Source organism: Ochotona curzoniae, unplaced genomic scaffold (genome assembly GCF_017591425.1).
Source record: "Ochotona curzoniae isolate NIBS_2020 unplaced genomic scaffold, NIBS_Ocur_1.0 contig_2688, whole genome shotgun sequence".
Classification (NCBI taxonomy): Eukaryota; Metazoa; Chordata; class Mammalia; order Lagomorpha; family Ochotonidae; genus Ochotona; species Ochotona curzoniae.
Genome location: NW_024465553.1, coordinates 27,918,648 through 27,945,391, shown reverse-complemented (window position 1 = coordinate 27,945,391; position 26,744 = coordinate 27,918,648). Strand labels below are relative to the sequence as shown.

General features: G+C 45.2%; 3 protein-coding genes across 6 annotated transcripts in view; all 3 read left to right on the top strand.

The window, feature by feature from the left end:
- The window catches only part of ARMC3 (armadillo repeat containing 3), a 41,646-nt gene extending 31,191 nt beyond the window's left edge, over window positions 1–10,455 (top strand). The window contains exons 13-18 of one of the 3 annotated variants that reach the window (XM_040975657.1): window positions 1,847–1,947; window positions 3,320–3,412; window positions 3,721–3,843; window positions 5,795–5,995; window positions 8,533–8,695; window positions 10,066–10,455. In XM_040975657.1, coding sequence (XP_040831591.1) covers window positions 1,847–1,947; window positions 3,320–3,412; window positions 3,721–3,843; window positions 5,795–5,995; window positions 8,533–8,695; window positions 10,066–10,275 — 891 coding nt within the window. In that variant the 3' untranslated portion in view covers window positions 10,276–10,455. Of the gene's footprint in view, window positions 1–1,846; window positions 1,948–3,319; window positions 3,419–3,720; window positions 3,844–5,794; window positions 5,996–8,532; window positions 8,696–10,065 lie in introns of all 3 variants that reach the window. The other 2 variants (XM_040975660.1, XM_040975659.1) reach the window with 2 other exon arrangements.
- Window positions 10,397–14,433, top strand: LOC121153172 (thioredoxin-dependent peroxide reductase, mitochondrial-like). Of its 2 annotated transcripts, XM_040975662.1 has the most exons (3): window positions 10,397–10,415; window positions 13,291–13,827; window positions 13,998–14,433. In XM_040975662.1, exons 1-3 carry the CDS (start codon window positions 10,397–10,399, stop codon window positions 14,150–14,152), a joined length of 711 nt encoding a protein of 236 aa, XP_040831596.1. In that variant the 3' UTR covers window positions 14,153–14,433. The 2 variants fall into 2 exon arrangements, with proteins under 2 accessions (XP_040831596.1, XP_040831595.1); XM_040975661.1 differs by having other exon boundaries at window positions 13,291–14,115.
- Window positions 14,434–21,408: 6,975 nt separating this feature from the next.
- LOC121153250 (outer dynein arm-docking complex subunit 2-like) overlaps window positions 21,409–26,744 on the top strand; it is a 49,315-nt gene continuing 43,979 nt past the window's right edge. The window contains exons 1-4 of the mRNA XM_040975723.1: window positions 21,409–21,752; window positions 22,737–22,924; window positions 25,714–25,827; window positions 26,271–26,389. Of these exons, the coding sequence (XP_040831657.1) occupies window positions 21,409–21,752; window positions 22,737–22,924; window positions 25,714–25,827; window positions 26,271–26,389 (765 nt within the window). The remainder of the gene's footprint in view (window positions 21,753–22,736; window positions 22,925–25,713; window positions 25,828–26,270; window positions 26,390–26,744) is intronic.

Here is a 26,744-nt window from a genome sequence, read left to right as displayed (position 1 = left end):
TTTTGTGTATCACAGGGGCCGTCTCTAGCTTCTGTCACTGGTGGAGGATTTTGTTTGTTTGTTTGTTTGTTCTACTGAAGGCTTTATTCCTGGAGATGTGCCTTTTGGGGCTAGGTGGAGCACCTAAGGCTTACCCTTGAGCTCCAGGGCTATGTGCTGGGTGGGACAAGGGAACATCAGCCACCATTGGTGAGTGGGTAAGAGTCCAGAGTGAAATCCCAGATGGCTGCATTGGATATCCTTTAGCTGCCGTCGGTGCTGGGGAGGCTTTGTTAGAGACACCTGTCTGTTCAAGGTTCCAACTTTTCTCCGAGCCAATGCCCTAGCTTAACTCACAGTGCCAGCACACATCACTCAGGCTGGCACGTGCACTGTCTGGAACACTGCCTCCTTCCGTAGTGTGGTCCTCATTGTGCAGGAGCTATGAATCTTCACAGTCAGACCGTGTGAGCTCATGGGAATCACATCACAACTTGTGATTTTTAATTTATTCGTGGATTAGAGGCAATGGAAGAGGAAATGGTTCCCTGTGCTATTGGGGTGTTCCTGCCCACTTGCCCTGGCCCACTTTCTACCACAGCGTTGTTGACCACTGTGTGGACCTGGGCTGCAAAGTTCTAACTTCCCCTGCTGTGTCCAGTTGGACTGACAGGATTCAGTCTGCTAAGCTAGGATGAGGAATGCATCTGGGACCCCTGGCAAGAACTCACTGGAAGCAATTTCCCTGTAAAGGTGATATCTAATGCCTACAATCCTTGCTCTGAGACTTAGGGAAGGGAGCCACGTGATGCCAAATGCAAAGTCCAGGAGCCCCAGATTTTTGAGCAAGCACTCTTCACTGAGCTGCTGGTCTGTTACAACAAGATTCTTCTCCAAGGAGGATCACGTGGATGCGGATTCTGTTCAGATGGACTCTGCCTGCGTTCTGTTCACTCTCTCCCCAGCAGCAGCAGCAAATGCCCTGATCTGGCCCCTGGTCTTTCTCCTCCCTCTGATCGGCTATGCCTGCTGTAGCTATCACACCGTATCTCTCCTTCTCTCCTTCTGCTGGTCTGCTGCAGGCCTTTAGACCTACAGAGCTAGCAGCTTTGCAGTAGCTTGGTGGAAGAGAAGGCACACTGTATGGTCATCTTGGATCTTCTCTTTGAGAGAGGTAAAAAGCCAAGAATTAAAATATTGAGGACTTTTTGTAATGGCTGGCTGATAAGTCAGCATTTTCTGCTTCATCTGAACGGAAAGATTAAAATCAACGGGGAAGAAAGTTTCTGAATCCCATAAATTTGGCATCAGACAAAACAGGTGTTACCTTCAGACTTCGCCTCCATCCCTATGCGAGGATATGCTTAAATAGCACAAGTTTGGACTTAGGAGTGTTTTTCAAGGACTGTACTATGTGATGTGAATTAACTTGATCAAGAAGAGCTCTCGGAAGGTAATCTATTATAATAACCCTCTGCCATTTAGTAACATTCCCAGTATAAAGTTTTGCCCAGACTGGTTTTGGATTTCCTAAGGACACTCTTAGTAATCTGTTGAAGTATTGCAATACTTTGATAGACAGTGAACTCTCCCTTAAATATGGATGCATTCAGGATCGAAGATGTAACATAGAATGACACAGCTGTGTGTAAAGCAACAAGGAGCATGGGGAACCGAAATCTGCATCTTAGCCAAAGGCAAGAACATGCACAAGATTTCAATTTCTGTTTCTCATTTTGGAGGTTTTTATCATATGCGCGCATATGTGAAAGCAGACAGCTCAAAGAGTTGAGATTATATTCTATAATTACTCCCTTTTAAATAACCCACGCAAATTTTACTTTTTTGGTCCTAAAATTTCTTGTAGATCAATTCTGGCACAAGACTTTCACCTCTGAAGGAGCTCTGCCTGCAAGAACTAAACCATCGACGTGCTGTTCTCTTAATTAACAGTAAATCTTCCGACGTGTGAGTTTCGGAGGGGGAGGGAAGTATGATTTGAAAGACAACGCTTTTGTTTTAGCCATCAGCATATATACGTATGTAAATATTCCCAATGTGTTAGCTTCCATCTCTGCTCTAAGAGCACCAAAAATAAACATTGCTCCATCAACTAAGAGCCCGATATGAGAAGTCACAATTCCACATTACTAGGAAATTTCCAACAGATTTCTGAGGTCGGAGCCTCTTCTTTGGAGCAAGAACAGGCAAACGAAAACCTAACCGAATTGCCTCCAAGTCCCCAGAAGCATGACAACCATCCAGTATTTTTCTTTGTTATAGGAATTAAATAATAGAGCTAAAAATTAAAGCGCCTGCATTTCTCTTAAAGCTGATCGTGTATATTATTAGTTTGTGAGCGGGCTTCAAAAGCTCATGGAAAATGGGCATTGTGGTTTTTTGAAGACTGATTCTTTTGTTTGAAAGGAAGGATAACACAGAGAAAGAATCTTCTATCTGTGCCCGGCGCCGTGGCTTAGTGGCTAAAGTCCTCGTTTTGAACGCACCCCAGGATCCCAAATGGACGCCGGTTCTAATCCAGGCAGCTCCACTTCCCATCCAGCTCCCTGCTTGTGGCCTGGGAAAGCAGTCGAGGACGGCCCAGAGCCTTGGGACCCTGCACCCATGTGGGAGACCTGGAAGAAGCTCCTGGCTCCTGGCCTCAGATTGGCGCGGCACTAGCCCTTGTGGTCACTTGGGGAGTAAATCATCAGACATAAGATCTTCCTCTCTGACTTTTGCAATAAAAATAAATCTTAAAGAAAAAAAAACAAAAAGAATCTTCCATCTGCTGATTTACTCTCCGAATGCCTGCAGTAGTTGAGTCTTCACCAAGTCAAAGCCAGGAGTCAGGAACTACGTTGAGTCTCCTATATGGGGGTGGGGTGGGGGTACAGAATCCTTTTTGCTAGCCTCTGCTGCCTCCCAGGAATACTGGCAGGAAGCTGGGTGAGAGGTCGAGGTGGGACTGGATCAGGCACCCCAATGTGGGATTCAGGTGTCTGTGTGACAACTTGGGCTGTGCATCGCTATGCCAACATCACACACTGACACACTTGTAATTGTAATTTTTTTATAAAACCTTTTCAAGCGCCCTCAGAAGTCTATATGGTATTTACAGCCCATGTTTAAAAAGTACTTCCTGTTCGGGTTTATGAAAAGGATTATGGATTTTTTTGTCTTATCTCAACCTTTGAGTTTATAAAACAGTGTGTCACTGTTTAGTGTCAGCTGCAAGTTTGGTTTTCAGAAAAATCTTTTTTTTGTGTGTGGGATAAAGTGAATCCTGACAATTATGTTCTTTTCACATATACATAATCTCAAATGTGGACAATTACAGTTCTCCACCTCCATCTATGGAAGATAAATCAGACATCGCATATGGCCGGAGTATTTCTTCTTCGTCTTCCTTAAGAAGGGCAAGCAGAGAAAAAACCAAGTAAGGAACAGATGTTTTATCTATCCTCAAGTAACTCAGAGGGAACCGGGCAGTCTGGTTCCACATTCCGTCCGCTGTGTGCCTAAAACGATCTTGAATGTCTCAGCTCCTGTGTGCAGGCTTAGTTGCCTTAACTGTAAGATGGAATAGAGCTAGGGCCCTTGTGTCATAATGGTGAAAAAACAAACAAACAAACAAACAAAAACCCACGAGGCAAATGGAAGAGCTTAGTGAAATGTCTTGCAAAATTAATGTTTCATTATTATCCACATGATTAAAATTGCTTGCATTGTTTTTCAAATGACAAAAAAAATCAGTTCTCGTTTTAGTACTGGATTTGGATCTCCCGTGGAAGAAAAATCAGAGCCTACTTCCGGACGCAATACTGTTCTTAGCAAAAGCGCCACGAAAGAAAAAGGAACACGGTAGGGAAAGGAGCCTCCTTCTCCCAATTAGAAGCGCATCCCTTTTCATTGCTCCGCACGTTTGCTGAAGTGGGACTTTCTTTATAAAACAGAGCTAAAGATGGCTTCAGGGTTGCCTCTTATAAGCACTTTGATCACTCGCAGGAACTGTGCGATCTTACTGCCATGTTCATTCACAAAGCAGCAGAAGTCGCAAGCTCCGGTCAGTCCTTTGAATACCCAGCCCTGGATTTTTAGCAGCTTGAAAGCATTTCCCGCCCCCTGGAGATCCTTCGGCGGGATATTAAACTCTCCAAACTTTGTGTCTTCTCTCTTCCTGTATTTTGCTCTCACGCCGCCTCCTCTTACTTAATGAGCCTCCAATGGAGGAGCAACAGAACTAGGACAGAGATCTGAGTTGATTGGAACAATCATTGTAGATTCAGGTGCTTTTGATTCAATATATTTTAAAACGTCTTGTTGCTGCTGTTAGTATTTTCCATGATTCCGTTTTGTAGGTGTAGGTATGTCACCCTTGCCCTGTACTTTGATTCATTGGTGTAATGTTTTATTCTTTCGTCTCTGTTTGGTCAATCTCCTCCCCTGCTTTGATTGTAATCCTGGCATTGTGCTGTTGTTTTTCTAGCTCCTCCAGACGGACACTTAGCTTGATTACCTGGTGCCTTTCCAGTTTCTTGACATAGGCACTGATTGCAGGGACCTCTCCCAGGACTGACTTTCGGGTCTGTGTTTACACCGTGTGCTTCGCCCCCTCTCCTCACTTCCTTCCCCGCCTTGCGTTCTGTTTCCCTAGATCCCTGTTGATGTTTGCCACTTCTGTCTTTGTGCTTGCTCTCCCGTTGTTTTCTGTTGTCTTCTCTTCCCGTCCCTTTGCTTCCTGATTCTTCCGTGCCTTCCTTTCCCTCACTTTTCCCTCTTCGCTGCTGCGCTGTCCTTCTCTGTCCTTCCTTCCCTGTCTGCTGCGCCATGCCTTGTTCTTCTCTTTCTCTGCTTTTCTCTTCCCATTCCATTCCCTGCCCAACCTGCCCTGTTCTTTGAGCCCTCTCAGCTTCTTTTCGCAGAAGTGAAAGTCTTTTAAAATAAGAACATGTTTTACTGGAATAACCTGTTTCCATTCTCAGTGGTGATGTAGTACTTGATCGGGATATACAGGCGTTTCTATCAGAGAGGATAAAGGTTCAGACCTTTATCCTCTTAGGCAAAGAGCATCTGCAACAGGATCCCCATTTGAAAACTGCGTAGTGAGCATCTTATGCACCTGTTTCCTCACTGAGGAGAGGAAAATAAGAATAGCAGGCACCTCCCGGCATTGTTGTAGAATTAAATACAACTTGAAAAAATGCTTAAAGCAACAAATGGTACCTATGATTGTTAGTATTATTGTACGAAACGATTTCATGAACGCCAGATCCTCGCCAGCCACCCCATGGTCTATGGAATCTCGCGGGAGCTGGTGTGCTGTGCAGCCCCGTCCTCCAAGGCACGGGGCCTGAGATGAAGATAAAATCTCTAGGTTTTGTCTCTTGTCTTTTCTCTTATTTCCTTTAGTATCTTATTTGCATATGCTCTTACCATCCTTGCTTTGTATTACTGTCTCATCTATTATGATAGCTTTTCTGTTGCTTTGATTTGGCTAAATGCATCCCGAATTTCAAACCAATATTTCAAAAATATGAGTTACATACCTACTGAGTCCCAGATACCTTGCTGGAGCAATCATATGAAAGCCCAATGCATGATTTAATAATACTTATTAACTACATAAAATTCTTCTAAAAACTCAGTTTCTTCTGCATAATATAGCTTCTATAAATGAAGATTTGAAACCACATGTGACATGGATGCTTTATTTCTGTTGATGTTTTTCAGATTAAGTCAAAGCCCCGAGTTTGCCCGCTTCCTTAGCAGAAGCTGTGACGTGGGTTGCTCTTCCTGTTGTTTGCTCTTGTAGGAAAGGCAGAGGAAGGAAGGAAGAGGAAAAAGCCAAGGAAGAAGAGGAGGTTCTTGCAGCCCCGAAACTGACCGGGGAAGGAAACCTCGATAAGGAATGGTGCCCTCCCTCGGACCCCGACTTCTGTGTCTACGTCTATGAGGTTACCAAGTCAATACTGCCCATCACCAGTATCAAGGAGCAGATTGAGAGTCTTGCCAAGTAAGTTCTTTTTCTGTATATAAACATAATTATAGGACATGTATAATTATGTATAACATGTATAATTACACATATACATATGTATCATTTTAATTTTAATGCACATATACATTGTAATTATATACACACAATTATGTGTGTATGTATAATCATAATTATATGATGATTGTCTTTTTTAGCCAATCTTCAAATAAACTGCAATGAAAGTGAAATGTACAGTCCTTTCACTTTGACAGCGACAACGAATTATAACACAGTGAATTGGAAAGTTTCCTAATTTCTATTCGTGGTCACATTTCCCGAAAGAATCAGAGCTAAGAGTTAGAAACTGCTTAAAGAAAATTCTTATTCTTTTTTTCCCAGCTGAACCATTAGCAGCAGCTTTCCATGTGATTTTGGATGAACTATACATGAATCAAAAAATTTAAAATTAAATCATTTTTGAAGTATGGAGGGCTCAGGACTTAAACTTATTTTGAATATTTTGTGAACTCAGAAAAACATTTTCGATATATCTAATTGTCTTCTTTCTTTGTTGTGCTTATGTTGTTCCAACATAAGATCTGGAAATCCTAAGAGGTGATTGCCTGGGCAGGCTCAGGATCCTACATAAACCCATGAGGTTGCACCCTTCAAAAAGTCTGTTTTTGCTTATTTATTTTTGTCTTTGGGAGGAAGAAAGAGAAAGAGAATGCTTTCTTCCACAAATCCGTTCCCTACATACGTACAGTAGCTAGGCTTGACTCAGACAGAAAGCAGGAACTAGGCATCTGTTTCAGGTTTTCCGTGCGGGTACCAGAAAGCCAACATCTACTGCCTCCCAGCGGGCATATTAATAGGAATCTGACTTCAGATGTTGAAGCTGATTTGATTTGAGGTACACTCTCAGGGGATACATGCACTCCATATGCCTCCCACTGCGCCAAATGCCTACCATTACTGTCCAATCTGGGCCCAGCACAGTAGCCTCATGGCTACAGTCCTCTCCTTATTTGTGCTTGGATCCCATTTGGGCACCGGTTCAAATCCCGGATGCTCCACTTCCCATAAAGCTCCCTGATGTGGCCTAGGAAAGCATTAGAGCACGACCCAAAATCTTGGGACCTTGTATTCAACATGGGAGACCCAGAAGAGGCTTCGGGTTCCTGGCTTTGGATCAGGGTTAGGGTTGGTCGTTGTGGCCACTTGGGAAATGAACCCCAGTAGATGATGAGCTTTCTGTCTGTCTCTGTAAATCTGCCTTTCCAATAAAAATAAATAAATCTTTTTTTTTTAAGAATGTTTAATCTGGTTGCACCAAGGGAAGGTTAAGAAATTGCCAAGGTATCTACAAGAAAAAGGCAATTACTGGTTGTGAAGGTCAAGGCTCTGAGACCCATAGCATTCAACAAGAGTTGCTGACTTTTCAGACAGTTGCCGTGTGAGTGCCGACATGTGTCTACTTGAAAGACATGGCTTCACCTACGAGGAAGTTATCTCTTTAAGAGTTGAGATTCTTCCTTTACTGCAAGAGTGTAGCGAGGGTGGCTTAGTTGACAGAATTTTGCAGGTATATTTCCTGACTTCTTCGTTTAGAGCGTGACGTCCTGCCTCGCCCACCAGTCTGTCCCGTCACCACTTCCCTGCATCCCCTCCCTTTTTGTTTGTTTCTCCTCCCATTCTGTCTCTTCTATTTTCAGTGCTATGTGATGTCAAATGTCTTTCTAAATTATATTTTAAAATACATTAGAAGGAAAATAAGATTATATAAAAAAATTGAACTTGTATTAAATCGGATAGCTTTCTGTGTTTGTCTTAACTCTGAGCTTACATTCTTTGTAGGAGGGACCATGTTCAGTGCAAAGCCTCAGAGTTCAGATTCAAATATTTTAAAGATAATTTTCAAAGTAGCATGGGGCAGGGGTTGTAGCTTAACAGGTTAAGCCACCACTTTGTGTGTATGCCCGCATTCCATGTGGAACTTCAAGTCCTGGCTACTCCACTTCTGGGTCAGCACCAGGGAGGCATCTGTTAGCTCAGGTACTTGGGCCTCTGCAACTCCTGTGGGAGATCCACATGGAACTACTGACTCCTGGCTTCGGTCTGACGCAGCCTCAAACTGTTAGCCTCTTGGGGAGTGAAATAGCAGTTAACAGATGATTCTCTTTTTCTCTTCCTCTCGTTCACTCTTTCTGTCACTCTGCCTTTCAAGTAAATAAATAATCATTTTCAAAAAGAGCAAAAGTAAGATATGGTCTTTCAACTGCATTGATACTTAGTGTTATGCTGACTTGTGTCCTGTTAGAGATGTTGAGAAAATTAGCACTCATTTTTTTTCTGCATTTCCAACAAAGTTACTAGAATTTTGATTTATGTTTACATACAATCAACTTATTAACTTCCTTATTGTAGGTATATGTTTTAATTAAAACAAGCGATAAAAATCAGAATGAATATATCTTTTACCCCTTCTATTAGATATATGTGTGTAATACACTAAATTAATGTAAAATGCAATATTAAATGTGATTGATTTGATCTCATTGTAATTGACACAGGTATGTAGCAGAAAAAATGGGTGGTAAGATTGCAAAAGAGAAAATAATTTCTTTTGGCTGGGAACTCCACATCAGTGAGCTAAAATTCCAACTTAAATCCAATGTTGTTCCAATTGGACTGATCAAAAAAGGAATCTTCTACCACCGGGCTTTGCTTTTCAAGGTACTTAAGACATTTTGCCACATTTGCCATTAGGTAAAAATGTTTGCTTGAATCATATTGAATTGAGCTAGTTGCTAACATTTAGCTGGATAGTATTAGTCTTATCATTCAAATTTACTTATATTTGATTTACAAGGATATTTCAAAAAGTTTACGGGAAGTGAAATGAAAAGATCAATGTAGGATCGGAGGTTTGACCTAGCAGTTGGAATGCCGGGTCTGAGTTGGATGCCCACCTCCGGCTTGTGACGCCAGCCTCCTGCCAGTGCAGAGCGGGGGAGGTGTGGTGACAGCCATCTTGCAGGCACGAGAGGGAATGGGCATAAACAGATACAGGAATTCCAAATGAGAAGGCCACTAAAGCAAGAAGAATGGTTGGCTCTCTTAAGGCTATGTTGTGAAGATATGAAGAAGATTCTTATGGAGAGGAAAATGCTATCTATATTATAACGCAAAGTGCCTAAGGCCGGATGGAAGGTCAAGTAGGTATTATTGTTATCTCATAGATGAAACAGCCCCCAAGGATTGGTGTGGGAGAGGCGGGCTCCAAATTCCTCTTCCAGGTTCTTGTCTCAGAAAGCAATCTAAGTATAGACACAGGTAGAGTGTACAAAGTCATAACATTTGTTTAAAGCACACACACACGCACACACGGGCATTGCTGTAGAATGGAGCGGCCAAGAAGAGGAAGGATGGGTGTGGGACGTGTAGACAGTGCCTTGGCACCTGGCCTGGCCTGGTCTGCAGGGAGAGACCAAACCCCTCACGGTTGCTGGCCACTTAGGAGGCTGGAAGGGACCAGCCGACGCCTCCTTCGGGTCCCAGGCCAAGAGAGATCACATACTGGGAAAGGGATTGATTCATACATCGGTAGACAGAGAAGACAAGTATGGCCTCCAGTTCCTGGCCTTCTCCCATGTCGGGACTGTCCAATCACACATCGGCTTTTCCTGCTCTGGAGCACGAATCCACCGCACACGGAGTAACTTGGCTGGAGATAGGTTCCCGCTGGTTTACGGCCTCCATTCAGTCCCCCACTGCCTCATGACAGCGCAGCATACAGACGTGGGCTGGTAGAGTGCCCAGCTGTTGTTCACTCCCCTGGTCAGTCTCGCGCTGATGCAATACAGTGTAAATACATGAAATACAGTGTAAATATATGGGAAAAAAAAAATAAAGCTGACTTCCCACCCCTTCCCCGGCCCCCAAGATCTGCACGGGGGCTTTGGAGTCCTACAGAATCTTGAAGAACAAACTACGCATTTCTTCACAAGACTTCGATGCTTCCCCTTCAGCCCAGGGGATTTAGATGTGAGAATTCTCTCTCCCGCTGCCATGTCACTCTGGATCGTGTTTTCGTCTTCCCACAGGCTCTCGCGGACCGAATCGGCGTTGGCTGTACTCTGGTCCGAGGAGATTACGGCCGGGCTTGGAATGAGGTGAAGCTCCTGACTGCGTCTCCTAAAGCAGCCATTGGGGGCTTCTCTCCGCCGGAAGTGTACATCGTCGACCTCATGTTCCATCCGGGCGGACTGATGAAGCTGGGAACCAAAGAGGCCGACCTCTACAGGTTTCTTTGAAGTATTAATGGGACACGAGAAAGGCTGAAACAGGAAACGGACGACTTCCTGAGAAGCCCACCAACTGGCTTAACTTGCTGCAGAGCTGTGCCGTGCTTCTGAGTTCTGGCTTCTCAGCAAGATGTCGGCCATATTGGGTCGTCTGACTCGCATGGTTGTTCACATAAAACTTATTGTCAAAATTCACCGCGTCCGTGCTTGCTTCACCAGCGTCTCTGCCAGAATGGTCAATGAGTGTTCCTGGACAACACGTGTTACGGTCGCTCACATGACCGTAATGGAAATATCATGCCAGGAGCTCTCAGTTAAGAGAGACAGAGAGAGACAGAAAGAGAGAGAGAGGGAGAGAATCCTCATGCATTTTTAATCAGAAAAGTCACCTGCCTCATTTTCGTTCAAATGTTGGTAGTTTCAGTACTTTAAATCTATTCATATTTTTTAAATATACCCCGAGAAAGTGGTGTATGTTTAGCTGAAAGTAAAAATCCCTAAACGATATTTCCACAAAGTGGCTTGGACTTGCCCGTGCTTCGAAAAATAAACATTTGAATGTTGAAGCCACAAAATAGTAATCTAATTTATATAACCAAAAATGACATTTTAAAAAACTGTGGAGTAGAAAAATAGAGAAAAGGCCCCTGGGAATTGTAATTGCAGTTCTGAGCACAAAGGAGAGAGTGGAGCACATTTCAAACGAGAAGGCAGGTACAAGGAACGTGATGAACTCCATGAAGTGTGCGTTTCCTGGTCTGAAGTTTACCTGCACGATTCGTTGCCTAGAAAGTGTTTTTAAAAGTTTTAAATTTAGTAATCAAAGTGAAAGTTCCTTTGTATGAACCTGTTTTAAACAGCATTATTTTTACTGGAAAGGTCAATTTACAGAGAGAAGGAGAGACAGGGAGAAAGATCTTCCATCTGCTGGTTCACTCTGCAAGTGACCATGATGGCTGAGCCAATCTGAAGCCAGGAGCCAGGAGCTTCTTCCGGATCTCCCATGAGGGTGCAGACTCCCAATGCTTTATGCCATTCTCTACTGTTTTCCCAGGTCACAAGCAGGGGAACTGGATGGGAATTGGAGCAGCCAGGATACAAAGCGCATGCGTATGGGATCCCTGTGCATGCAAGGCAAAAATTTGGCCACTAGGTTATCACGCCGGGCCCCAATCCATAATATTTTTAAGATTATAGTTTTTTCTGTCTGAATTAAGTTCTTTATTTCAAATAGTGTGATAATTATATTTACGATGCAAAATCATTAGAGTACAGATTATAGGATACAAGCTTGTCTCAGCATTTTCCAATCTGTTTTAATACAGAGAGTATTTAAAACTATGTAAGCTGTAACAAGATAAAAAGTAAAAATCAGGCATAAGTGTAAGAACAACAAATCAGTAAGACCAAGTATAGGCTTAAGAGTCAAAAGTACATCCTTGGAAATATCACGGCATTCATTAGAAATCAATGCAGACGTGTGTATAAACTGCAGTATCCATTGCAGAGGAACTTGATTAAAGCACAGAGCAACAGAGAACATTTTGCTTTGGGGAAACTGCAGAGCAGGTCGTAGTACTAACAGAATCCATCAAACCGTGGAAGTTCCAAGAAGAGTCTCCCTAAGGAAAGCAGCGTCAGGTAGACGCTTTTGTCTGCAGAGCTCAGACAAAGGATCTGGCAGACACAGCAGGAGAAAGTACTAGGGCTCCTCTTCAGAGAATACATGCCCTGACAACTGTTGTGGCAAGGAGGTTTCAAAACAATACATATAGTATAATTTGTACTTGTTTTATCAGAATTAAACTTCAGATTTCACTTATGGGGCCCGGTACAATAGCTCAATGACTAAATCCTCACCTTGCAAGTATCAGGATCCCACACAGGCACGGGTTTGTGTCCCAATTTCTCCGCTTTCCATCCAGCTCCCTGCCTGTGGCCTGCCAAAGCAGTCAAGGACGGCCCAAAGCCTTGGAACCCAGCACCCGCATGGGAGACCTGGAAGAAGCTCTTGGCTCCTGGCTTCAGATTGGCTCAGCTTGGGTCACTACAACCACATGGGGAGCTGATGGAGGATCTTTTTGTCTCTCCTTTCTCTCTGTGGATCTGCCTTTCCAATAAAAATGAATACAAATCTAAAAATAATTCACTTATAGAGATAAAAAATATTTCATTAAAATTGATATATTAATAATAACTTTAAATAGCTGTTAACAAAATGGAGAAATGGATAGTTGAGTCAAATCCTTTTCACAAATGTTCAGTCTGTTTGTAGCACCATAAGTGATTTAATTTTACTTGCACTCAGCATACACAGATTTCAAAGCTGTCATTTCTTTGCCAAAGTAACAGCACTTCCATTTTTCTAAGGGTTCAGGTTAAGGAAACCAGCAAAATACAGAGCTTTTATTTACATTGATTTAGACTTTCTATAAATCGTAACTTCTGTGCAAAATATCGCCATCCCATTTCTCTGGCAAGGACAGGAAATGGGATGTGAGAGCTAGAAGGCCGCAGGAGATGACGCATTTTCTTTGAGAATCACCCGTGGAAAGGCTGCAATGCAAGCACTGCTTTAACTGAATACCAGGAGCAGGATGAGCTGACCAAAGACTACATGGAATATGTCATTTTCGTTACATAATCTTAGACAAAACAATAGTGTATTCAGAAATATTATTTTTTTATTTAAAAATAATTGGGGGACAGGTGTTTGGCATAAGAGTTCAGGTGGCAGGTGGGGTGCCTGCATTGAGTATCAGAGTTTTCCATTTCAGGCCCTGGCTGTGCTCAGTATTCTGAATTCTTGCTCCTGGGCATCTTGAAATGTTGGCTCAAGAGGCTCAGTTCCTGCCTCCGGTATAGGAAGCCTAGACTGAAAATAAAATACTGGCTACTACAATTAGTCAAAGCTTTTGTTCAGCTTGTAATTTGTAAATCAAAAATACTATTCCCCGAGGTTGCCCGCGTGCACTGAAGATGGCGGCTGCTGCAGGAAGGTTGCTTCTAAGGGTTGCTTCTAAGGGTTGCTTCAGGCCTCGCTCGCCCCGCAGGTTGGTGCCCTTGCTCGGGGCCTTTCTGCCTTCTCAGCCCCCAGACCTGTTACATCTGCAAGATCCTGTTGGGCCAGCCTCTCCTGGTGTGGCTCCGCTCAGGCAAAACTCGCCTTCAGCACCAGCTCCTCGTGCCATGTTCCTGCAGTCACCCAGCACGCGCCCTATTTCAAGGGTACGGCCGTTGTCGATGGCGAGTTCAAAGACCTAAGCCTCGATGACTTCAAGGGGAAATACTTGGTGCTTTTCTTCTACGTGCTGGATTTCACCTTTGTGTGTCCTACAGAAATCGTGGCTTTTAGTGACAAAGCCAAGGAGTGTCACAATGTGAACTGTGAAGTTGTCGCTGTCTCCGTGGATTCCCACTTCAGCCATCTTGCCTGGATCAACACGCCACGCAAGAATGGTGGTTTGGGCCACATGAACATCGCACTCCTGTCAGACTTAACCAAACAGATCTCCCGAGACTACGGTGTGCTGTTGGAGGGCTCCGGGGTGGCACTGAGAGGCCTCTTCATTATTGACCCCAATGGGGTCATCAAGCACCTGAGCATCAATGACCTGCTAGTGGGCCACAGCGTAGAAGAGACCCTTCGCCTAGTGAAGGCGTTCCAGGATGTAGAGACCCACGGCGAGGTGTGCCCGGCCAACTGGACACCAAATTCTCCCACAATCAAGCCAAAATCCAACTGCTTCCAAGGAGTGCTTTGAGAAAGTCCATCAGTAGCTCATCCCATGTGTACCTGCACCTTGTCACACCGGAAGATAACACAACCCACCCACGCCTGGTACCCACTTTTATCACTGTGAAGGTGGGGGGCTGTAGAAGGTGAGAAGGCAGCTCTGCTTAGCTTGATAAACAGTCCATCTAAACGTTCTGCTTCTGTAACACTGGCTCAGTAGTTAGTGCTTAGCTGCACACGCAGGAGCCTGTACTGGAACACTGGGAGGGCTGGTCTGTTCGTACAGAAGCCCTCATTCGTCCACCCACTCCTTAGCTCACAGCTCCCGCGGGGGCAGATGCTCTGTGCTAGCCTAACCCAGCGCCTCGTCCACACCAGATGACAAACTTCTGATCAAGGGTCCTGGCAGTTTTTCCCTGAATTTCTTTGTAGTAAGCTGATTGTGGTTTTTTTTTTTTTTTTGAAGATCTCAAAGATTCTAGTTTTAACTTGTTTGAATCAGCAGTCATGTTTAACTCCTGCAATGATGTAGAAATGAAAAGAAAAATTTAGAATGGAGAAATTTAACTTGCTTCTTTGCCTTCTGTACTTTACTTGTCTTACTTGCTGAGAATAGCTGAATAGGATGTCTTTGGTAAATGATTAGGTTCAACTGGGATTCAGGATACACAATTCAACAGTGGCCCTGAGATAAGTATCTCAGCAGGAATCAAGGTAAAATAGTGAGGAGCCGAAAAGTGCCTGACTTCTTGGAGGAGGCTCCAAAGGTCTGAGAAAAGTAAACTTGGTCTGAGAAAAGCAAACTCAAGGAAAATTGTGACAAGAAGCTGAAAGAAACAGCAGTCTTATGATGGGATGGTTAGAAAAAAACAGCCCCTAACTTTATTGTTTTATGATTCTATTTGTATCCATTAGTAAGCTATTTTTCAAAATGCTGTATCTGTGATTTTGACCTACAAAAGCCATATGATGTAGCGACTTAGTATGGATGTGCCACCCTCCTGCATGAGGAAATGCCCTCTGTCCCAGTGCACTGGCATCTGAATAAATCCTCCTGCTTTTGCATCAAGCCTCGTCTTTGTTGATCATTGGGGAGACTTGCCATTCTGAGGGTAAGGCTGTTCTCATTCTACCTAGCCTTACATTTTGGTGTGTTGGCCGGAAAACGTGGTCACCCCCCCGATCTTTGAACACAGGTTTGGAGATAAGTAGGCGCCTTGTTTCCCTGTTTTGAGTGTCTTGTCTTTTGTGTCCCAGCTGGGGTGGGTTTGCTCAGGAGGTTCGAGCCCCACTCGCTGCAGCTCCCTTTCTGGGGTGAGGTTGCTCGTGCAACTTGGGCTCTCACCCGGGGCAGGTTTGCTCATGAGGTTCGAGCCCTGCCTGGAGCTACGGCATTTCACGACTGTCCTCTGATTCGTGAGAATCGTGGGCAGTGGTTGGCAGAGGTGCCCGGAAGACCACAGGTCGTGGCCCTGGAGGACGCTCCAGGGAGGAGGGAGAGCCGAGGACGCTCGGCAGGCTCCCGCTGCTGCGGGAGTTCCCCACCTGTTTTTGAAAGTGACCAGGCAGGCTTGATTAGCACTGATCATGCTCCAGGGGAATTGAGACCATCTGATAATTTTCTTTTGCTGTGGAAGAAACGTGAGGGACGTGTTTGTTTGTGTGTTTTCTTATTCGTTTTTCTGTGTGCTATTGTGACGATTACAGTGGGACAGACTGTGACGATGCCCCTTAGTTTGACTCTTGACCATTGGACTGAAGTGAAGGAAAGGGCTCACAATCTTTCCTTACAGGTTAAGTGAGGAGCTTGGCAAACTTTCAAAGTGGCAAACTTTCAAAGAATGGCCCACTTTCAAAGTGGGTTGGCCACGAGAAGGATCCTGTGATCTTGGTCTTATTAAAGCAGTAAAAAGAGTTGTTTTTCAGGCGGCCCCAAGAGGACATCCAGATCAGCAACCTTACATCTTAGTCTGGGAGGATCTCTCTCAAAATCCCCCTCCCTGGGTCCGCCCCTGGATTCCCCCCAATCCAGAACGAGTGCTAACTACACAAACTTCAGCAGAAAGACCCAAGAAGATTTACCCGGACCTTCGGACGGATTTTCTCCTTTCTGATCCTCCCCCAGCATACCCTCTCCCCTCATTCTCTACCCAAATGCCCTCTACAGCTCCAGGCCCCTCCGCGCCTCTGCTGGAGGCTTCCTCACTTCCTGCGGCCTTACAGAAACAAATATCGATTGTGTCATTCAAAGCCGTGGCAGCAGAGTGCGGTGACTGACCCTGCACGGCCCCAGCCCTGAGCCTGCAGCTTGCCCCGAGCATCCCCTAGCCGTGACTGACCCTGCACGGCCCCAGCCCTGAGCCTGCAGCTTGCCCTGAGCATGCCCTAGCCGTGACTGACCCTGCACGGCCCCAGCCCCGAGCCTGCAGCTCGCTCCGGAGCATGCCCTAGCCGTGACTGACCCTGCACGGCCCCCAGCCCTGAGCCTGCAGCTCGCTCCGGAGCACCCTCTAGCTCTCTGGTGTTTTCTGTGCTTCTCCAGACTCTGATGAAGTGTAATTACAATGGATATTTATTGAATCCAGGGATGCCATTCTGAAATCATGGTAATCTTTCTTGAAGTATTGAATATAAGATATAGAATAAACATATTTTCAAAAATACTATTATTGTGATGATAGAAGCAGGCTTCATTTTAAAGGATAAAACTGTCAGGGGCAAATATATTAATATAGTGAATTCTACCAAAACTCCTATGGAGCTTCTCACAGGACAAGAGACTCGGATTCTACCAGCGAAACACACGCGTGCACACACACACACACACACACACACACACACACACACACACACACACCTTACAGAAATAAGCGTTTCTGGAAAACAAAACGAAGTTCCATTGTTGTGACTTTACGTGTAAATTCAACAAGCCTAATGTTATGGGAGGCCTGGCTTCCATGCTCCTACCTCCAGCTTCTTGTCACTGCACCCTCTGTGCGACAGCAGTAGTGGCTCTGATCATTGGGCTTCTGACACTCGTATGTGAGACCCACAGCAGCTCCCGGCTGCTGTCTTTAACTTTGGTTCACCCTCAGCTCTTGTAGGCACTTAGGAAGTGAACCAGAAGATGTCCTTGAAATCATAGATAGTCTGGAATACAGAGAAGTTGAGGCCACATTCAAAGATGCGTTGAGATGTGTTTCCCAACAGTGTCACCAATTCCCGTAGTGTACATTTTCAAGAATCTATCTTCAAATAGAAGTGACTGACGTATACACAGAAACTCTTTCATATATGTCTACATATAAATGTATATATGCTTACGGCATATTTGTAATCATATAAGAAAAATAGCAATGAATGAACTCATTGGTTCATGAGGCCAATTCTTTTTCTGGTAGGACCAGACGCATATTCAAGAAAAAGAGATAGCTTCAGTAACATCCCTGTTAGCAAACTGTCATCCAAAACTTGAAGTTGAACTCTACATCAAGCCTTACCTTCCTCCCTACGCTCCTCCAGATAGCTTTGACTGATCAATTTCACTAGCAGTGTCTTTGACATTCATTCTGATATCTCTTTTTTCATTTTTATAGGCCTCAGTCACTATTTTTCACTTTTGAAAAATCCGGAAGAATGCACTCATACCTGTATTATCAAGTCTTTTATCAGCAGTCTAACTAATCGATAGCTTTAACCTACATAAATAGTCTTGCAGATACATGATTTCAAGTTGCAAAACCAAGTTTCCCACTGTCTTCAAGGAACTGAAAGCTGAGGCTAGGTTAGGACAGCAAAGTGGCCTCCTGATAGGAGATGGCAGAGCAGATGCTTAAACACAGTCTCTCCAGGAAAGTAGCTAAATACATCCCTCAGCCTGTCACTGGCTGAAGTCCTGAGCCCCGAGTCGGAGATGGGGTGGGGGAGGTCACCCAGAGATCCTCACTGGCTGAAGTCCTGAGCCCCGAGTCGGAGATCTGGAATAGGTCACCCGGAGACCCCTCAAGGACATGTTTTATCATTTTCATGTACATTTGGAGGGATACAAGATTCCACAAGCAGGGCTTAGAATGAACTCCTCTGTAGAGTAGCTTAAAACACATATTGGACAAGAAATTTCTACTTCTGTCATGGTTAGCGCTAGGAGCCTGCAAATTAAATCAACGAAAGACAGGTTAGCAAGAGAAGAGTTTCACATGTCAGAGAGTTCACGGAACAAGGTAATGCCAAGAGGTGCTTAAGGCATGTAGGGAAAGCAGTGACTTCTTAGAGAGACATACTGGCCTTTAAGAGAGAACCAAATGGGGACTGTGGAAGCTTTATGACAGTGTCTGACATGTTGGGCTGGTGTCTCTGGCGATGTGGTAGTCATCCCTGCTTGCTCAGGAAGAGGAACTTAGGACCAACAGGTGCACTCGTGTTTCCTTGGGAGGCTCTGCATTTAGGCAGGTAAGAAATGACAGGAATTTAAATATCTTCTCAAAATAACTCCCATCTCACACATGGAATATTCTGGATGCCTCAGCTCCCAACTGTTCCTTTAAATCAGAACTAGTCTTAAATCTCTGATTGGGTTAATAATAGTTTACTAATCTGCCTTAACTTTGAATATGGGGTTACTCTTTATCATTTTTTTTAAGAAATTTTTTTTTTTGGATTTATCTATCTGAAAGGTGGAGTGACTGAGGGAGATAGGAAGAGAGAAAGGCAATAAACTTCCATTGTCTGGTTCACTTCCCAAATGGTAAAAGCTGCTGAATCTGTTCCAGGTGCAAGCCACAAGCCTGGAACTCCATCTGGGTCTCCCAAACGGGTAGCTAAGGTCTCAACACTCGAGCCATATCTACTGCTCTTCTAGGCTCACTAACAGGCAACTGGATGGAAAGTGGAGCAGCTGGGATATGAACCAGGATGGCTACATGGGGAGCTAGCATTGTAAGCAACAGTTTAACTCATGACTCCAAACCACCAGCCCCAGTTTTGTTTTTTTTTTTTTTAAATAAGAACCAAACTTTTTTTTTGAGTGACATATTTCTATAAAAAGAAACAACACAGTTTTAAATACATAAAAATCGTCTAGAAAATTTGAGAGCCTTGCACTGAACAACTTGGCTGCACAAGGTGCCATCTGCTTTGCAGTTTAGTTACTGCTATTTCATTATTTGCTGAAGGAGGATCTATAGCTGCATCAGATACCCAGTCTCATTGCCTTGATCTGCTCATTCCATTCTATGGAATCACGACAACCCAATGGCTTCAGACACTCTGGAATGTTCTGGTGTTAGGTTCCCTTTGGACCATAACACATTGGTATGCTGCTTTTAGTTTTGGAACTTGGTTCTGTGGTTTTCACAGAGGACAGGGCCTCTATCCTCCCCGTTTAAGCTAAGGAATCAGTCAGTGTCAGAACGAGTGATGTCTATTGTTAGTACACATAAACTGGCAATAACTACTGGAAAGGTATTACATTATAGCTACTTTAGAAAACTTCTTTTTCTTAAAAATCTGCTTACTTTAAAGATTTATTTGAAGTTTAGAGTTAGGAAGAGGAAGAGACAAAAAGAAAGAGTGAGAGAAGAGAGATCTCCGTTTAGCTGGTTCACTCCCCAAGTAGCTGCAATAGCCAGATCTGGGCTGGTCCAAACGTTGGAGCCAGAAACTTTTTCCAGGTATCCCAGGTGGTTGTAAGGGTCCAAGGCCTTGAGCCATCCTCGGCTATTCTCCCAGGTCATGAGAGTGGTGAATCTCAATGAAGTAGCTGGGACTCCCACATGGGAGGCCACTGCCACAGGCAGAGGGTTAGCGCGCAATACTAAGCCTCTGACTATTGGGAAAGAGTCATAGAACAAAGAACAGATGGGACATAGACTAAAGCCAAATTGGATTTAACATACAAAGAAGTAAGTCCGAAGAGGCGACCAGGCACCAGTGTGCAGACAGAAAAAACATGTGGCAGAGGTTCAGTTCTCAACAGGCTGAGCTTTTTTTTTTTTTTTTTAAATAAGCTGGGGGCCCTGGAATGTTCTGAGAGGTGGGGATGTCGGGACAGGCTATACCAACTGTTGGTGGGCACTTTCAAACTTGATAGGCTTGACGCCCTGCGAAGCTAGAAGGAAACCCAAGGTTAGATGGGATCTAATCAAATGGCTGTCAGATGCGAAAGCTCTATTGAAATGTGTTGCATAGGTCATGGGGGACACACCTTTGGGGACTCTAATGGGGAAACCAAATTTGTATCCTTGCCCCATCTCTGACCCGTTAAAAACCTTTACACACAGGTTGGAAGCGTTCTCTGCAGGTGTCAGGGTAGGAGACAAGACACACAGGGTCTTGAGAGAACTTACCAGCTACCCCCAAACAGGAATGCGTTGACACCTTAACTATATTCAGGGGAACCAATGTGAGCATATAGCAGCAGTAAGAGCTGCTTTGCATTCCCCTACGGCACATCACAAGACTCCCCATAGCCGAGCTGTTAACAGACCCGGTGTGAGAAGTGACTCCAACAGCAGCCTGAAGATTGGTAAGACCAGCGCCCTTTTGGACTCAGCGCCATTTTCCTCTCAACCGTGCTCTCCACCAATCTTCTGTAACCTCATGGCACCGTATTTGACGGCCCCCTCCACCAATCCGCTGTGGCCCCTCCGCCCTAGTGCCCGCCTACCGCTGCATCTACCAATCTCCCATGACCCACCCATGTCCCTTTCCACCAATCGCCTGTGGCCCCTCCACCCTAGTGCCCGCCTACCGCTGCATCTACCAATGTCCCATGACCCACCCATGTCCCTATCCACCAATCCGCTGTGGCTCCATGTTACCCGCCCCCTTCCTCCTGTGTGCACACTCTCTTCAGAATGGCAAGAGACCTCTCTCCCTCGCTCTGCCTTCTGTGCCTTGCTGTGACCTGCTTTCCCATTCCCCAAGGCCGCCTCTCCCGCGGGAATAAAGTCCTTTCTGTGTGACCAGCGGTGTCTGGCATCTTGATTAATGGCGAAAAGTCCTAACACCAGGCAGGGTTAGTTACTATGGGTTATTGACAAATCATTAGCCAGAAGATGATGTCACGGGAAGGCCCTATTTACTCATGACCGGCAAAAGAGACCCCGAAAGACTGAGATCCCTAAAGAGCCTGCAGAAGGATCCAGAATGTAGAAAAGGGGGCGTGGACGGTTCTGCCTGGGGCACGTTTTCATACCTGGCAAAGTCAAAACTGCCTCAGGCTGGTTTCTAGCAGCTTTTCTCGGTGGTGGTGAAACCAAACCCCTCTTGTGCAAAGCATGGACCCTCCCACGCCTTTCCCCCTGTCTCCAGGGGTCCTGGTCTGTTTTTATTCACGCAAGGTCTCTTTGCCTGCTCTTTTCCAAAAGTAGTCCACTAAATTGAGAAAAAAGAAAACTGAGCCTATAATGACGAGTCTCTTGTTGCTTGCAGAAAAGAACCCCGATGGTCAGCATCTTCTTCCTGGGCAATCCTGGAGGAAACGTAACTACATTCAAGTACCCTTCGCCCTCCCCTCCCAGAAGGGCTGGAGCCGACCAGATCATCATAAACTCCCTGAAGATCACGTCATCACTGACCAGCCAAGAACCTTGAACGTGCAGACCCCGCGGCCCCCAATTTCTGTCTGTAAGAACTTGGGGGGCCCAGGAAGTAAGCATTTAAAAGCTGTGCAGCTCCTGGGTCTGCACGTTGCAATAAGACCTGCGTTCTACCGCCATTGCACGTCAGTGACGGACTTGCTGCACAGTGGGTGAGCAGACGCGGTTTGGAGGTTCTGCTAGGTTTGGGGGCGTGGGCTGCTGGCGTGAGGCGGAGTGAATCCTGACCTCCTCAGGGGTGTCTGGGATGCCTTCAGGGGTGTCTGGGATGCCTTCAGGCCTGGTCCCAGCCCGGCACCATGGAACAGGCTCTCCACCAGCGCCTCCACTGTTTGGGGCTGTTGCTCAGCAACAGTGGTGGTTCCGCACCCTGAGCACAGCGCTGCTGCAGTCGCCCCTGCAACATGCTTGACACACGAGTAGCTCAGCTTTGATTCCCTAGCCCCCTATCCCCCCCAGCCCCGCCCCCCAGGTTAGGGGTAAAACAGCCCCAAGATGACCCCGGTTCTTAGATGAAGGAATGACTTCCACACAGGCAAAGCTGTGAGCAAAGCTTCGCTCTTCTCTGAACGCAACTGGAAACCTAGCGGAGTAGGAACAGCACATGTTTCTTGCTTAAGGTGGCTTTTGGGGTTCTTGCACCCTCTAAAGCGGAGTCTTCCCCTTTGTTCCAACAGGGACCGTGCCAGGTGGGGCAGAGCAGAAGTGACTCCAAGCACTGCTGAAGTCCAGCGGCCACTCCCATCCAGCAGTGCTTGCCATGCCCAGTGGCACTAACGTTGTCTCTGCGCAGAGGGTCAACACCGTGGAGCTCCCCGCAGACACCTGCGCGCTCAGCGGAGCCTCCTCCTCCGTGCCCTGTGGCTAAGAGGTATAAAAGCTCCCTGCTCTATGCCCTGGGCAGCCATTTCCCTCACGCAGTCCCCTGGCCACGTGAAAGTGACTCTCCCCCCACTAACAAAACTCTTTGCCAAAACCGAAAGTCCCTATTCCTCATCCGCAATAGCCTCCGAACCCAACAGACCTGACCCCAACTACGCATTAGTTCATCTTAACAGTACGTTCGTGGTTATAAAGGGGGGGGGTCCCTAGCAGGCTGCAGCACAGGTGGAACCAGAGGGGGGGGGTCTCTGCAGAGTTAAGGGCTGGCAGCCCCGGCAATGTCCACCGGCATCTGGGGTGGAATGTGGGGGCGGCGCCACCGAGGCCGGATCTCCCCAGGAGGAGGAGGAGGAGGAGGACGGGTGCGCCCGGGAGAGAGGAGGATGTTTACCGGTGTCCTGGCAACAGCAGCTGTGCGCACAGGAGCGGCGGGGCGACGTTGGTGCGTGCAGGTGAGTGCAGGTGCGGGGTTATGCTGCCTTGAGGCAAGAGTTTTGCCGTGGACAGCCTCGGTTCTTCTCGCCGCCTTGCATTGCCGGAGGATGGCATCTACCTGCTGCCCTTCTCCGTTGCACCCCCACTTATCTGCCACTACCCCTGCCGGGTCTCGGCTGCCCCTCCCACCCTGTTTCCTGCCGCTGGCAGGGTGGTCTTCGCTGCCTCTTCCCCACCCCTCCACTGCCCACCTTCACTGCCCGCGTCCCTGGGTGCTCAGGGGACCAGAGCGCCGGGGGTTTGGATTGTTTATAGAATTGCATTTACAAATCGGTCGCATTGAGTCTGGTTTTGTTGTTGTTTGTTTTGTTTTGTTTTAAGAAAACACTACTTAGAATTTTTTAAAAATTCAGCTTGCATCTGCTTGGGCGTATTAAGTTTTGTTTTACTGACAGTAGGGGGAAAGCGAAGCTGACCCTCAAAAAGGGAAATAAATTCTTTTCGGATCTGTAGAGAAAATGCCGAGTCCTTGTTTATGTAAACAAATATATGCAAAAGACATTTTTTTCCCCTTATGCTTTAATTTTAATTTTAATTGGAAGCTCTGACCCATGCAAATTTTTTTTTGTGTTAATGGCAGTGCTTGTTCTTGGGCCAAAAAAATAACGAATTGGCAACAAGGAGAGAAGTGGAAATGTATCTTGATAAAAGATTTAGTTTTCTTATTTTTACTAACTCAGGTAAAACAAAAGCTAACAAATGGGCAGAGCAAATGTACATACGAATTGTAGGTACCTTATTTTTCTGCCCATTTGTAGATCAATTCTTAATCCTATTTAATCCAACAAATGATTTTTATGACATTTTATAATGCTGATTTAATACCAAGATGGAATCAAGAAAACAATTAATAATCCTACCTAGAGTCTTTTTAAATGTTGTTTTTTTAAAAAAAAAAAAAAACATTTATTGGGCCTGGTGCAATAGCCTAGCAGCTGTGGTCCTCGTCTTGCATGCGCCAGGATCCCATGTGGGTGCTCGTTCTGATCCCAGCAGTCCCACTTCCCATCCAGCTCCCTGCTTGTGGCCTGGGAAAGCAGTCAAAGATAGCACAAAGCCTTGGGACTCTGCACCCGTGTGGGAGACCTGGAAGAAGTTCCTGGTTCCTGGCTTCAGATCGGCACAGCACCGCCGTTGCACTCACTTGGAAGTGAATCACCAGACAGAAGATCTTTCTCTATGTCTCTCCTCCTCTCTGTATATCTGACTTTCCAATAAAAATAAAATAAATCTTGAAAAAAAAAACTAACTAAATAAATAAATAGCCTTTGTAGAGGGGCTCCAGCCTTCTGTGATGGCCGCATTCATTGAGGTCTGGGGGAAATATTTATCCTCCATGATGAAAAAGATGTAGTACTCTCGTTGTCACCTAAACATAAAAAAATGCAATTAATTATCTGCCAAAATAGCATTGCAAATACGTCTTACAATTGAAAACGCTCCAGCAGAATTATGTGGCCAGCAGGTGTAAAGCAGAAAGCATCCGAGTTGTATCCAATTTGTATCATGTGGGAAAGTGATCCACTTAATACATTTTCAAAGTGCCTTCTTAAGATAACAGCCTATTTTTTCTTTTAGGGCTTGCCTGTTTTTCCTCATTAGGCTGTCTGTACACCAAAGCTACTTTCCTGAGAAGGGATGAATTCTTGAGAATAAATTGAATTGAAGAATGCAGTTAATAGATAGATGCATGATTCTTTAGTAACACCAATATGTCTGATTTAGCTGACTATTTTCCCCTGATTGCATTTTGCTCTTCCTGTGGGAGCTGACGTACGACCCTTAGTTTCAGGGCCAGCACGCATGATACATAGGTGAATGTGTTTTCTTAAGTCTTACTGAGGTCACAGAAGTTCTGAAGTTGAGGTGCTCCATAAATGCTTCATTCCCCCGTCTCTTCTCTCCGAGGCAGCGCTCGGCTCAGCCATAAGCCTTTTGTGTTATCTGTGATGGCAGAGCCAATTTCCTGTTGGAGAACGAATTCCAGCACTTGGCTTGTCTTCGGTTCAGCTGCATCAGACTCTGAATCAGGCCTGTACTCCTCGCCCATCCCTGTCCCTATGCATATATGCTTTCATTTTTCTGGAATTTCTCCATTCTAAACCTGACTTGCCCCTTAATTTTTTTTTTATGTGTATGGTTCTTTGACATTAACCAAATTCTGTTTTCAGCAACTTAAGCTTCAAATTTCACATGTTGCTAACCTTGATCATGATTTGGTATTTAAGTTTTTGACTATAATTTTGGTATATGTGCTAGGACAGGTTGGATTGGTTTTAATTCTCTCAACGAAGGGCACTGAACATATAAGCTGTTTGGACAGGCGGGAGAGATCTGCTGTGTTAAAATAGGGCACTTATGAACACCAGGCATTGGCATGCATGTGTGCACACACACACGCACACACACACACGCACACACACACACACACACACACACACACACACACACACTCACACACCACAGTTCCAGTTCTTCTAAGGAGATAAATATTTGTCTCTCTTCAAAAAAGTTGAAAAGTTTTCATCTTCGTCATGTTAGGGAACTGACAGAATTCAATAATGTTACAGCAAAAGGTGCATATCAGATGATCCCAAGTACAGTAAAATTTCAGAAGCACAAGTTTTAATTGGGCCAATCAGAGACAGCTTGATGAAATAAAAATGTTTTGAGTGTCATTTGCAGGTGTGTTAGTCTGTGTTTGTGGTAATAATTTTTTTAATCTTTTCCTGTTAGATAACAGAGACGCTGTGTTAAAGCTCTTGGGCTCAGTTAATAACATAATAACGGAAGAATCAGCTACAATAACTATTGGTAAAATCACCAACATTCATGATCCAGAGGATAAGAGTGAGAGGAGGATTGCCCTACTGCTCCAGCAACTGGATCTGCACCTACCCAGTCATTCCCCTGAAATAGATTTCTCTGTAAGTCTTTCTAAAAAAAGGAAAATTCTAGGGGCTGGTGCTGTTGCATAGCAAGTCAAGTCACCGCCCGTGATGCCAGAGTGCATTATGGGCGCTGGTTTGAGTCCTGGATGCTCCACTTCCCATCCATCCCCCTGTCAATGCACCCGGAAAAGCAGCAGCGGAAGACCCAAGTTCCTGAATTCTTGCATCCATGGGGGAGACCTGGAAGAAGCCCCTCGTACCACTTTTGGAGTCAGCCATTTCTGGCCTTTGCGCCATTTGGGGGAGTTAACCAGTAGATGGAGGATCTCTCTCTCTCTCTCTCTCTTCCTCCTCCTCTCTCTCTCAAGTCTTCCTTTCAAATATATAACTTTTTCAAACAAGCAACAACATCAAGAGAAAACAATAACTTTTGTGGGGAAATGTGTTCTATCCTGGAGAAACCTCATGATGTGGAGACTTTATGCATTACTTATAGTTTGGAAGGAGTGTTTTTAAATGGTGTAAGGAATTGTTGAATAACATGATGGAGCCAGTTGACAGGTGAGTCGCTAGACATACATGAACGCTGGCGTGGCGCAGGTGTTGAATCCCTGGGATAATGAGATGCTGTTTGATGGGTTATAAAAATATGTAGATGCTTGCACACACCCTAGAGTTTTATACAGTCAGGGTTCAAGTGGTTAGTGGAACAATGGAGTTCCAATGTTACGTTTCTAGGTGGGTACTGGATGGAGCAGTTACAGTGATGTTGTTGAGGCCCACGGCGCATATCTGAGCCACTGTTCTCAAGTTTCCACCCCTGCACACTATGGCTGCTTGGCGTGTGTGGTGGGGGATGGAGGAGGCTGCTCAATG